The sequence below is a fragment of the Lithobates pipiens genome, unplaced genomic scaffold, assembly GCF_037356315.1.
Source record: "Lithobates pipiens isolate NorthernLeopardFrog02 unplaced genomic scaffold, aLitPip1_a1.2 Scaffold_27, whole genome shotgun sequence".
In the NCBI taxonomy this organism is placed as follows: Eukaryota; Metazoa; Chordata; class Amphibia; order Anura; family Ranidae; genus Lithobates; species Lithobates pipiens.
Genome location: NW_027507788.1, coordinates 223,426,250 through 223,440,148, shown reverse-complemented (window position 1 = coordinate 223,440,148; position 13,899 = coordinate 223,426,250). Strand labels below are relative to the sequence as shown.

General features: G+C 47.9%; 1 protein-coding gene across 2 annotated transcripts in view; it reads left to right on the top strand.

Annotated features, from left to right (window-relative positions):
• The window catches only part of NPHP4 (nephrocystin 4), a 570,758-nt gene that overhangs the window by 27,100 nt on the left and 529,759 nt on the right, over positions 1–13,899 (top strand). For both annotated transcript variants that reach the window (XM_077458285.1, XM_077458284.1), the window contains exon 3: positions 12,522–12,674. In XM_077458285.1, the coding sequence (XP_077314411.1) occupies positions 12,522–12,674 (153 nt within the window). The remainder of the gene's footprint in view (positions 1–12,521; positions 12,675–13,899) is intronic.

The window sequence follows — 13,899 nt, the reverse complement described above, 5'->3', positions numbered from 1 at the left end:
CTTAACAATATGCCAAAAGATTGTATATCAGTTTCTATAGGGGGCTGTGAAGTCCAAGAAATACAGACCCATAATGTTATATAACGTCTAAAGAAAATAAATATATAATATTTCTTTATTTATTATGGTCAGGTTTGACAGTGTGTAGTCAGTCATTTTTCGTGTAAAGGTGAGCTTACCCTTTAAGTGCATTTGTTGCCTTGTTCTGCATTGGAAATGCACAGGTCCACTTTACAGGCCATGGAGCCACGGGATATGGCTGCCCACTCTAGGCCACGTTTGGTAGCCTTGTCTATATGAGATCTGATAGCCATGCCATACACTGGTCATGTAGAGTTGGCTGCCTCCTATAGTCCATGTTTGGTATCCTTGTCTATATAAGATCTGATATGCCATGCACTGGCCTTGGAGAGTTGGCTGCCCCCTATAGGCCTAGGCCAATTTGAGTAGCCTAATCTATATGAGATCTGATAGCCATGCCATAAACTGGTCCTGGAGAGTTGGCTGCCCCCTATAGGCCACTTTGAGTATTCTTGTCTGTATGAGAGCTCATAGCTTTGCCATTCACTGGCCCTGGAGAGTTGGCTGCCCCCTAGAGGCCACATTGGGTAGCCTTGTCTATATGAGATCTGATAGCCATATATTACACTGGTCCTGGAGAGTTGGCTGCCCCCTTTAGTCCACGTTTGGTAGCCTTGTCTATATAAGATCTGATAGCCATGCCATGCACTGGCCCTGGAGAGTTGGCTTCCCCCTATAGGCCACTTTGAGTAGGCTCGTCTGTATGAGAGCTCATAGCTTTGCCATACACTGGCCCTGGATAGTTGGCTGCTCCCTATAGACCTGGTTGGGTAGTCTTATCTAGATGAGATCTGCTAGCCATGCCATATAGCCAGGCCCTGGAGAGTTGGCTGCCCCCTATAGGCCGCGTTGAGTAGCCTAATCTATATGAGATCTGATAGACAGGCCATACACTGGTCCCGGAGAGTTGGCTACCCCCTTTAGTCTACGTTTGGTAGCCTTGTCTATATAAGATCTGATAGCCATGGCATGCACTGGTCCCGGAGAGTTGGCTGCCCCCTATAGGCTACATTTGGTAGCCTTGTCTATGTAAGATCTGATAGCCATGCCATGCACTGGCCCTGGAAAGTTGGCTTCCCCCTATAGGCCACTTTGAATAGCCTTGTCTGTATGAGAGCTCATAGTTTTGCCATACACTGGTCCTGGAGAGTTGGCTGCTCCCTATAGGCCTTGTTGGGTAGTTTTATCTAGATGAGATCTGATAGCCATGCCATATAGCCAGGCCCTGGAGAGTTGGCTTCCCCCTATAGGCCGCTTTGGGTAGCCTAATCAATATGAGATCTGATAGGCATGCCATACACTGGTCCTGGAGAGTTGGCTGCCCACTATAGGCCATGTTGGGTAGTCTTATCTAGATGAGATCTGGTAGCGTTGCTATATACTGGCTCTGGAGAGTTGGCTGCCCCTTATAGGCCATGTTGAGTAGTCTTGTCTATATGAGATCTGATAGCTATGCCACACACTGACCGTGGAGAGTCAGCTGCCCCCTATAGGCCACGTTGGGTAGTCCCATCTATATGAGATTTGATAGCCATGTCATACACTAGCCCTGAAGAGATGGCTGCCCGTTATAGGCTACAGTGGGTAGCCTTGTCTTTATGAGATCTGATAGCCATGTGATACACTGCCCCTCTATAGGCCACGTTGGTTAGCCTAATCTATATGAGATCTGATAGCCATGCGATGCACTGGTCCAAAGAGTTGGCTGCCCTCTATAGGCCACGTTGGGTAGCCTAATCTATATGAGATCTGTTAGCCATTCAATACACTGGCCTTGTAAAGTTGTCTGCCCCCTATAGGCCACAGTGGGTAGCCTTGTCTCAGTGGGATCTGATAGCCATGCAATACACTGGCCCAGAAGAGTTGGCTGCCCCCTATCGGCCACGTTAGGTGGTCTTGTCTCTGAGATCCTATAGCCATACCATACACTGGCTCATCTGTTTTATATCCCCTGAGCTTTGAGCTCTTGGCTTCCTCTGCAGAAATCGTTAATGGCATCCAATAATTGCTGAATAAGGAAAGGGAACATTGATGGGCCGTCACCGCACAATGCAGAACGCCGTTTTACAAATCCGGAGTTTATAGAACAGCGAGCAGAAAGTATAACACATCAATGGCGGACAAATTTAACTGTCATATTGTACGACTCGTGGCAGAGATTTATGGAGATCCCCCGGGAACGCGGCCGGATTACATCAACAGAGAGACTTCCTCCTGGAAGATCGGCGCTTCCATGGGGAATGATTTATAGCATCTTTCTGCTTCTGCAATACAAAGGAAATACTTTTTATATCACAGCAGTTTTGTTAAACAGAACTCCGCCCACAAATAATTTAAAGTGGTATCACAACCTTCATTTTTTTTAAGCACTTTTAGTTGCTGATTGTCAGAAACCATGAAATCAGGCCGAGACAGAAGTACAGATAAATCTCACTTGTTTAATAATAAAAGTAAAAAGAACAAACGTAGTCAAAACATAGCCAAAGTTCAGTAACCGGAACGGATAATCAGCCAAGCCAGAAGTCAGGGATCAATGTAGTGGAACAGCAAGCAGGATCTGGAGCCAGAAGGGATGTCAGCAAAGCCAGTCTTTGAACAGGAACGCAGGAGATAGTCGCTGTGATGTTAACCAAGGCGAAGGCAGAGCTCCTCTGGGCTGAACAGCTTAAGTAGGCAGGACTGACGAGCAGGATCATCAACAGCTGATTAACTGTGGAGAGATAGGAGCTGACAATTAGCCAACAACTGACCGGCCAGCTCAGAGAAGGAAGGGCTGAGCCCAGCCCTAGCACTGCTGTAATCACTTCCTGTTTCAGGATGGCTCCTTTCTCTTACAGCCTCCTATGGAGCCACCCTTGTGGACGCATTGTGTGCAGGGCTGGGACAACGGGTGGGCAGGAGGGGTGGCTGCCCTAGGCGCAATGCTTTATTGCACGGATGGGGTGCCCTGACCCTAACCCCAGGGGAAAGTGGAGGAGCCCAGTTTGGCATCTTTGCCCTGGACACTGGATGACCTTGGCACTGGGCACTGGATGTCCTGGAATCAATAGAAACACACAGCCACATAGCGTAGGATGGCAAGGCACTCCCCTGCTCCTTCTACCCCCCCCCCCTCCAAGCTAACTGACTGGCTGGAGACTGCACTGTCCACTGTTAACTCTGTCCTGTGAAGACCAGAAGTTCAGAGAAGCAGCGCCGAGGGAGCAGGGGCCAGGAGTATTGAAAGTTGCAAAGTTCTAGTGCTGGGGTGGAAAGTTTAACAAATAGTGTACTGGGGAACGTTTATTATACGTTTTTATAATCAATATAATGTTTACTATAATGTTCTCAATCTGCATAAGTGGGATTAAACTCACTACAGCAACCTCCCTTTTTTAAATTTTTTTTTTTTTTTTTTTTTTTATTGTATCCCTCCCCCTCCCTCTTACACAAAGCTAAATATTGTTCTATTTTTTTACTGTTTTAGTTCTTTTTGTGCTGCAAAGCTTCTTAGTTTCTGGCTTAGGGAGGGCCCCGGCTGCCTCTTGGGATTGCAACGTCACAGCTATCCCAGGAGGCAGCATGCTACTAAGCTGCAGGTTTGCAGCACATGCGCATGCCCGCAAACACCGCCGGGCGATTTAGTGGCGATCTGCCAGAAGATGGCAGCGTATGTGTGCAGAAATATGTGCCACAATCGCCTCTGGTCTCTACCAGGTCCTAGATACAGAGAAGACTCCAGCGTTGCATAGGCACATGCACAGGACTTCTTAAAGGGGTTGTAAACATTCGTGTTTTTTTTCACCTTAATTCATCCTATGGCAGTCATCGCCCCCCCTCCCCCGTTTTACTTACCCAAGCCCAGAATTCCCGTCGGCTTGTCCACGCCGTTCCTCTCTCCACGGGTTCCTGGCTCTTGATTGGATAGATTGATAGCAGCGCAGCCATTGGCTCCCGCTGCTGTCAATCAGATCCAATAATGTGGGGGGCGGGGCCGAGTCCTGCATTCTATGGACACCGAATGCTGGGCTCAGGAGAGCGCTTCTCCAAGGGGCTTATCTAATGCGAGGAGGAGCCGCAAGAGCTGCCGAGGGACCCCAGAAATGGATGTTGGGGAGGCCACTCTGCAAAACATGCCGCATAATGGAGGTAAGTGTGACATGTTTGTTATTTAAAAATAATAAAAAAACAATCCTTTTTAGTATCACTTTAAGATGGAGTGGGGGGGGGGGCATTTTTTGCAGCCAGTGGCTGTTTTTTTTCAGAAGCTGGACAACAAAGCTCAGCACAGCGCTTTGATGCGATTCAGTTCGCTTTGAGCGTTATACAAATTATTCATTCATTCATTCAATGCTTTCCAGCATGGCCGGAAAAATTACATATATAATGTTTGGGGATTCTAAGTAATTTTCCAGCAAAAAATACTGATTTAGACCTGTAAATAAAAAGTGTCAGAACAGAATGGGTCGGAAGTGGTATTAAACATGTACGCAAAAAAAAATAAAAATAAGCAAAAACGGCTCTGGCAGTGAAAGAGTTAAAGCATCTCTGCGATTTTCGAGGCTGTGTCTGCCTCATCATTAAAAAAAATCATATTTGCCCCGGAGTATCCCTTAAAGGGGAATCAGTGCAGCATCTGAATGAGGACCAATCCAGAGATCGTACTGTGCGGCGGAGCAAAGCCTGATCTCTGGTGTGATAGTGGCTGTAGAGCCCCCTCTAGTGGCCAACTGTAGATGACGGCTGTGGGGAATCCTAGGCGGAGAGGAAGTTGGTCTTTGCCCCCAGTGGGGATGTATGCGCCCATTATGGCCGGTGCCAGTCATCCCCCAACACACATGTCTCCGGTAATCCCGGGTCAGCCAGGGGTTAGCAGTTCATTAATAAATCCAGCTTTACATGGCTTGAATTTCTAACATCGGTCACCCTGAGATGTTCATCAGATCTATCCGCTGACCCCAGAGATTGGGGATTTCAGATGATCGCCGAAACATCAGAAATTGTTCATCGCATTCTTACTACATCCTCTTGCGATGGAAGAGACCTATATGGCCACAGTGCTGACTTTACTGCCTGTTTATCAATTCCCATGAACTCAAAATTCACCAGAATCTACTACTAATATCATTTTATCTATATATAATATATACTGTAATTGTATCAATGTTCTTTTTATTTATATATATATATATATATATATATATATATATATATATAAGATTGTACACCGCGAGAATCGTGATCTTTATTCTAAGCAAAAAAGAAATTGCGATTCTCATTTTGGCCAGAATCGTGCAGTTATATATATATATATAATTTATGTGTGTGTGTGTGTGTGTATATGTATGTGTGTATTTATATTATATATATATATATTACACACACACACACACACACATAAATTATATATATATATATATATATATATATTAGAACTGCACGATTCTGGCCAAAATGAGAATCGCAATTTCTTTTTTGCTTAGAATAAAGATCACGATTCTCGCGGTGTACAATCTTTCAAATTTTACAAAAAAATTGGGCTAACTTTACTGGTTCATTTTTTTTTTTTTTTTTAAATGCATTAAAGCGGAGTTCCGCTTTAAGGTTAGGTGACCCCCCTGACATGCCACATTTGGCACATATTTTTTTATTTTTTTTTTAGGGGAGGGGGGGGAGCGGAAACCCTCTTTTTCAGAGGGTCCCAGCTCCCATTTCCCTCCCGGCACACAGCGGCGCCAGAAGCAAGTTCACCTCTCCCCCCTCCCTCTCTGCAATCATCTGGGACACGTGACAGGTCCCAGATGATTACCTGGCCAGTCACAGCCTGTCAGGCGGCTTGTGCATGCGCAGTGCGTGCCCCAGCTGAAGCCACAGCTGAGGGCGCCCACAGTGACAATGCCGGAGAAGGGAGGGGGAGAGGAGCGGAGCTTCGTTCCTCCGCATCGCTGGACCCTGTGACAGGTAAGTGTCCAATTATTAAAAGTCAGCAGCTGCAGTATTTGTAGCTGCTGACTTTTTTTTTATAGCAGAACTCTGCTTTAAACTGTAATTATTTTTCCCCAAAAATTTGCATTTGAACGACTGCTGCCCAAATACAGTGTGACACTAAAATATTGCAACAACCACCATTTTATTCTCTAGGGTCTCTACTGAAAAAAAAAAAAAAATTATATATATATATATATATATATATATATATATATATATATATATATATATATATATATATATATATATATATATATATATATATTTTTTATTTATATATATGTTTGGGGGTTCTAAGTAATTTTCTAGCAAAAAAAAAAAAAAGATTTTAACTTGAAACCAACAAATGTTAGAAAAAGGTTTAGTGTTTAACCACTTCAGCCCCGGAAGATTTGGCTACTGAATGACCAGGCCATTTTTTTTTTTTTTTTGCGATTCGGCACTGCGTCGCTTTAACTGACAATTGCGCGGTCGTGCGAACGTTTCACCCAAACAAAATTGATGTCCTTTTTTTCCCACAAATAGAGCTTTCCTTTGGTGGTATTTGATCGCCTCTGCGGTTTTTATTTTTAGCGCTATAAACAAAAAAGGAGTGACGATTAAAAAAAAAAAACACAATATTTTGTACTTTTTGCTGTAATAAATATCCCCATTTTTATTTTTTTAGCTAATTTTTTCTCAGTTTAGGCCAATATGTATTCTTCTACATATTTTTGGTAAAAAAAAAATTGTAATAAGCGTATGTGGATAGCGTCTACAAAATAGGGGATAGATTTATAGCATTTTTATTATTTTTTTTTTACTAGTAGTGGCGGCGATCTGCGATTTTTATTATGGCGGACACATCGGACACTTTTGACACATTTTTGGGACCATTGTCATTTATACAGCGATCAGTTCTATAAAAATGCATTGATTAATCTAAAAATGGAACTGGCAGGGAAGGGGGTTAAAACTAGGGAGCGATCAAGGGGTTAAACGTGCTCCCTGGGAGGTGATTCTAACTGAAGGGGGAGGGGACTGACTAGAGGAAGTGACAGATCGTGGTTCCTAGCTAATAGGAACACACGATCTGTCACTCCTCTCAGAACAGAGCGCGTATTTGTGTGTTTACGCACAGGCTTCCGTGTTCTGTCCCTCGTGCTCACGATCGATTGGGGCTGGCTGTCATCGCGACCATTGGCCACGAGCATCGGCACCCTTGCCGTGCAGCGCGCACGCCTGCTATCCCAATCCCTGTGTGTGTGCACGCCTGCTATCCCAATCCCGTGAACCGACGTATAGCTATGATGGCTCCTCGGGATCGTGCTGACCTGCCACAATATAATGATGGCGGCTGGTTGGCAAGCGGTTAAGTGGTTAAACTTCCCTCATTTACGCACCAAAGTTCATTCCTTTGATGTAAAGGATAAATCGTCACAATCTTTATACTTAGTTCCACTGTTAAAGAATGTTGTGATTCTTGGCAGACTGCTCGTTTTTTTTTTTTGAGGAGAATTCTCTGCATAGAAAGAATTCGGGAAATACTGTGTCAAGATTGCAAGGGGGAAAAAAATTGTGATAACGATTAATCGTGCAGCTCTAATTCCCATAGACACCCTCCTAAACCTTGTGGACGGCCTTCCCAGAAGAGGTGAAGCTCTTATAGCTGCAAAGGGTGGGCCAACTCAATATTGAACCCTCCGGAGTAAGACTGGGATACCATCAAAGGTCATGTGTGTGTAAAGGCAGGTGTCCCAAAACTTTTGGTTATATAGGGTATATTAAACCTGAAGTTTATTCAGCTTATATTTAGCCTTCTCTGGTTCCCTCCCCAAACGTTTGATCATGCTAGGCGAAACCTTTCCATTTTCATGACACACCTTATTTTAGAGCCAGTGATCATGTCGCTGGGTCTCTGCGCTGGTGGGAGGGGCTTGGCAGGGGGCGGGGCTTCCTGAAAACACCCGCCCTCACTGCTCCTCATCTCAAGAGCCTTCAGTCCTGATGTAAGTAGTGGGAGGGGTTATGCAAATATCAAAATGCCTTGATGGGTGTCAGTCTGGAGTAGTGGGTGTTCCTAGGAGGGCTGAATTTGCATAGGTAACCCCCACATGTGATGTTGAGCCTCTATGATTGTAAGAACTGAAAGGGGCGGGGCCAGGGACAGTCAGGCTGGGGGAGAAAAGGGCTGAACTTAACCTGCGACCCTCCAGCTTTTGCAGAACTAAAAGTCCCATGAGGCTTTGCAGGGCTGATCATTACTAGCATGACCCCAAAGGGCAGAAGCATGATGAGACTTGTAGTTCCTCAACAGCTGGAGGGCTACTGGTTGAGCACCCAATGGGCTGCTAGATGATGCTTGAGGTCCTCCAGCCAGGAAATGGGGCGAGGCTCCAGCCAGGAAATGGGGCGGGACTCCAGCCAGAAAATGAGGTGGGACTCCAGCCAGGAAATGAGGCGGGACTCCAGCCAGGAAATGAGGCGGGACTCCAGCCAGGAAATGAGGTGGGACTCCAGCCAGGAAATGGGGCGGGACTCCAGCCAGGAAATGAGGTGGGACTCCAGCCAGGAAATGAGGTGGGACTCCAGCCAGGAAATGAGGTGGGACTCCAGCCAGGAAATGGGGCGGGACTCCAGCCAGGAAATGAGGCGGGACTCCAGCCAGGAAATGAGGTGGGACTCCAGCCAGGAAATGGGGCGGGACTCCAGCCAGGAAATGGGGCGGGACTCCAGCCAGGAAATGAGGTGGGACTCCAGCCAGGAAATGAGGTGGGACTCCAGCCAGCAAATGAGGTGGGACTCCAGCCAGGAAATGGTGCGGGACTCCAGCCAGAAAATGAGGTGGGACTCCAGCCAGGAAATGAGGCGGGACTCCAGCCAGGAAATGAGGTGGGACTCCAGCCAGGAAATGAGGCGGGACTAAAGGCCAGGAAATGAGGCGGGACTCCAGCCAGGAAATGAGGCGGGACTCCAGCCAGGAAATGAGGCGGGACTCCAGCCAGGAAATGAGGTGGGACTCCAGCCAGGAAATGAGGTGGGACTCCAGCCACGAAATGGGGCGGGACTCTATCTGACTTGCTGCAGCTTCTAATGCACATTGTGAGAAGCTCGCAGTGTGCGGTGAAATTAGAGGAAGCCGTTTCAGTCCAGGAGAGGAGGCGGGACCCCCCCAGAAGGTGCCAAATGTGGCAGCAGGGGGGGGGGGAGGAGGCAGACAAGTGGAGGCTCCACTGTAATTGAACAAGCCAAAGCTAGAAGCTGATTGGTTGCACCAGATTCTGAGTGCTCCAGTTTTAGTAAATCTCCCACACAGTGTCTTGTATAACAAATATTTTGTATATTTTTGTATGTTTGGTGACGTACACTCGTCCTTCTGCAGGAGATCCACATCTGACTATTCATAAACCTCATTTGTACAATGAGAGGCGGATGACGCTTCTATGTAGGTCAACAATTTCAGAAAGCCGGTGATTCTAGGGGGGGGGGGAGGGGCAGGGGGAGGACGCCGGTGCTGCCATGTCAGCCTGGTGGTTGCACCAGGGGATGTCAGGAGTCTGCAGAGACATCAGCACCCCGGGACTCTGCTGGGGCAGGTGTTCTGAGAGCCAGGAGGTTCTGTGCCCTCTCTGTTATGGCATTGACGCAGATGATGCACCGGCACCTGCAGCAAATGTCGGTGCCTTCCCTGCCCATTGTTTCCTGTGCCTTCCCTGCCCATTGCTGCCTGTGCCTTCCCTGCCCATTGCTTCCTGTGCCTTCCCTGCCCATTGCTGCCTGTGCCTTCCCTGCCCATTGCTTCCTGTGCCTTCCCTGCCCATTGCTTCCTGTGGCTTCCCTGCCCATTGCTGCCTGTGCCTTCCCTGCCCATTGCTTCCTGTGCCTTCCCTGCCCATTGCTGCCTGTGCCTTTCCTGCCTGCTCATCGTTTCCTGTGCCCTCCCTGTCCATCCTTTCCTGAGCCCTCCCTCCCATCCTTTCCTGAGCCCTCTCTGCCCTTCCTTCCTGTGCCCTCCCTGCCCATCCTTTCCTGAGCCCTCCCTGCCCCCACCCTTCCCTTCCCACCTTTTTTTTTTTTTTTGTGGGTGGGGTTGTGCTAGTAGGGATGATTGGGGGGTATTCATGCTAAGAAGGGGGATGGGGATTTGTACTCTGAGGGGAAGTTTGAGGGGTAGAGGATTTGTGCTGGCAGGGATAATTTATTTTTATTTTTTTGTGTGTGTGTGGGAGGGGGGGGGGGGTTGTGCTAGTAGGGATGATTGGGGGGTATTCATGCTAGGAAGGGGGTGGGGATGTGTGCTTGGAGGGAAAGTTTGAGGGGTAGAGGATTCGTGCTGGCAGGGGTGATTTAACCACTTGCTTACTGGGCACTTAAACCCCCTCCTGCCCAGACCAATTTTCAGCTTTCAGCGCTGATGCACTTTGAATGACAATTACGCGGTCATACAACACTGTACCGAAATGAAATTTTTATCATTTTTTTCCCCACAAATAGAGCTTTCTTTTGGTGGTATTTAATTACAGCTCGGAGTTTTATTTTTTGCTAAACAAACAAAAAAAGATGCAAAAAAAAAAAATCATGTTTAATAGTTTGTTATAAAATTTTGCAAACAGGTCATTTTTCTCCTTCATTGAAGTGCGCTGATGAGGCGGCATTGATAGGCTGCACTGGTGGGCACTGATAGGCTGCACTGGTGGGCACTGATAGGCTGCACTGGTGGGCACTGATAGGCATAGTTAAGGCGGCACTAATAGGCACAGATAAGGCGGCACCGATGGCCACAGATAAGGCGGCACTGATGGGCAAAGATGGGCACAGATACGATGGCACGGATGGGTGGCACTAAGGGGCACTGATAGGTACCACTGATAGATGGGACTGATGGGCACTGATAGGTGGCTCTGATAGGTGGCACTGCTGGGCACTGGTAGATGACACTGATGGGCATGGATATGTGGCACTGGGGTGCAGCACCTTTGTTGAGGCAGATTGTGGGCACTGCTGGGTGGCACTGTGGGCACTGCTGGGTGGCACTATGGGCACTGCTGGGTGGCACTGACGGGGGGCACTTATTTTTTATTGAGGTGGCACTGGCAGGGGGCAGGTGGGCACTGGCAGGGCTGGCCGTGATCGGGACTGATGTCCCGATCACGGCCGCCGGTGATCGGCTCTTTTTTTTTCTCCTCGCACTGTCAGCGCGAGGAGGAAAAATAGCCGATTACCGGCTCCGTTGTATCACATGATCAGCTGTCATTGGCTGACAGCTGATCACGTGATAAGGGGTCGGGATCGACCCCTTGCTCGGATCGGGGATCAGGCGAGTCTCATAGACTCGCCGATCAAAGAGCGCGCCGCTCGTGCATGGGACGACGTCAATAGACATAGTCCCGGCAAAGGAGGTCCGCGCTGTAGCCGTCATTTGGCTATAGCGCGGCTCTCAAGTGGTTAAAAAACAAAAAATTGGGGGGGTTATGCTAGTAGGGATGATTGGGGGTATTCATGCTAGGAGGGGGGATTTCAGCATCTGGGTATATTTGTGCTCATACATCTTGGGTGGGGCGTGGTGGGGGTCGCAGTTTGAAGTTTGGTACGTTCACCTTGGGCTCTACATGACCTTGTCCTCGCCCTGCCTGGAACGCATCTGTTTTTTATTTTTTTTTATTACAGCCACCAATGAGATTCAGATCTGCTTTGGAAGTCTGAATCTGATTGGTGATGGGTGAAAAGGTCAGTCATCATAGGCTTTAGGCAGTACAACCCCACTGCCCTCCTACCCCAGACCCCACCCTAACATAATCCCCCTCCCCCACTATGTTTCCCAGGTCTCCGGGTAGTAGTGATGGAGACCAGAAAACATCTTTTCACATATTTATTTGTATCATTTATTATTTTCCTTCCACTTCACAATTATGTGACACTTTGTGTTGGTCCATCACATGAAATCCCAATAAAATACATTTACGTTTTTGGTTGTCACGTGACAAAATGTGGAGAATTGCAAGGGGTATGAATACTTTTTCAAGGCACTGTATGTGATGGAGATAAAGTTAAGTGATAGTTGGGTGAAGCAGTTGCCCGCCCACTCACAAGCCCGTTTTTGTTAGGTCACCACCTGGGCTGACCAGTTGCCAAAGCAAAGCAGGTTCTCTTCCTCCCCACCAAACTGCCGGTGGATCCAAAAGAAATCGACATTCAACACAAGCAAAGCTTTATTAGCCTGAACAAGCGACACGCAGTATCCCATCTGGAAGGAAGTCCCAGGCGGTGCTTTGTCTTGCTTGTCAAGAATAATAAAGCTTTATCTGCATTTAATGTTTTCGGCATGCTGCCAGCATCTTTCTTTTAGATTTATAGGTAGTAGGGTGGCCAGATTGGGGTAGGGGGGTCACCTGACCATTAAACGTTTGATTGGTTGGACATCCCATGGCAAAACCATGTCCATCAACCCACCGGTCCAATCCTAATCATTTTTTCATTTATTTTTTCCTTCACAGGGAATCTCAGAGGGAAATGCCGACACTCAGTATCAGGTCCGACTTTCTCTGCTTGATCTTCCTTACCACCATTTCTTTGGAAGGACTTGGAAAAGTTTGGAGAAGCCACTGAAAGCCGTCACGGGTCAGACATCAAAGGTTTTCTTCAATGAGGTGAGAGAATAGAACGACAAGTTGTGTGCAAACCAATGATCGGTGATAGCAGAGACCCTTCTATAGACACCATTAGGAGTGAAGCTCATCCAGGAGTTCCTTGTCACCTTCTGTGGTTGTGGTCGGTTTGAATAAGGCTCTTCCATCACCACATTCCCTCCATGGACTGTTCGTTTTGTTTCTGATAGCGGAGTAGTCAGTGTGGGCAATTTGAAGTTAGAGGGGCTTGTGCAGCGCATAGGCAATCCAGACACATAGTAAAGCGGCATTGCGGAGGTGAATGGTGGACCCTGAGGAATAGGGAACATGGAGGTCCCAGCTGAGAACCAGACTCTGCTCCTTCATCCAGCCAGCAATGACTTAGAAGCTCAGCTCCCTTTGCTTCACCCTACCAGCAGTAGTTCAGTAGTTTAGCTTAATGTGCCTTCTCCTCCTGCAGCTTACCTTGCTCCCTTCCCTAGCAGGGACTTAGGAGCTCAGGTCACCCTGCTCCTCCTCCTAACAGGGACTTAGAAGCTCAGCTTACCTTGCTCAATTTCCTAGCAGGGACTTTGAAGCTCAGCTTACCTGGCTCCCCCTGCTAGCAAGGACTCAGAAGCACAGCTTCCCCTATTCCCCCTATCAGAAATTACTCAGCAGCTCCCGAGTCACCCTGCTCTTCATCCTAGCAGGGACTTGGAAGCTGCTGAGTCATTGCTGATAGGGGGGAAAGGGTGAGCTGCGCTGCATAGTCCTTGCAAGCAGAGGAGAGCAAGGTAAGCTGAGCTCCCAGGTCTCTGCTAGGAGGAGGAGCAGGGTGACCTGAGCTCCCAAGTTCCTGTTGAGAGCTTAACTTACCTTGCTATCCCCCCTAGCAGGGACTTGGGGGTTCAGGTCACCCTGCTCCTCCTTCTAGAAGGGACTTGGAGGCTCAGCTTACCTTGTTCCCCTTCCTAGCAGGGACTTGGAGGCTCAGCTTACCTTGTTCCCCTTCCTAGCAGGGATTTGGAGGCTCAGCTTACCTTGTTCCCCTTCCTAGCTGGGACTTGGAGGCTCAGCTTACCTTGTTCCCCTTCCTAGCTGGGACTTGGAAGCTCAGCTTACCTTGTTCCCCTTCCTAGCTGGGACTTGGAGGCTCAGCTCACCTTGTTCCCCTTCCTAGCTGGGACTTGGAGGCTCAGCTTACCTTGTTCCCCTTCCTAGCTGGGACTTGGAGGCTCAGCTTACCTTGTTCCCCTTCCTAGCA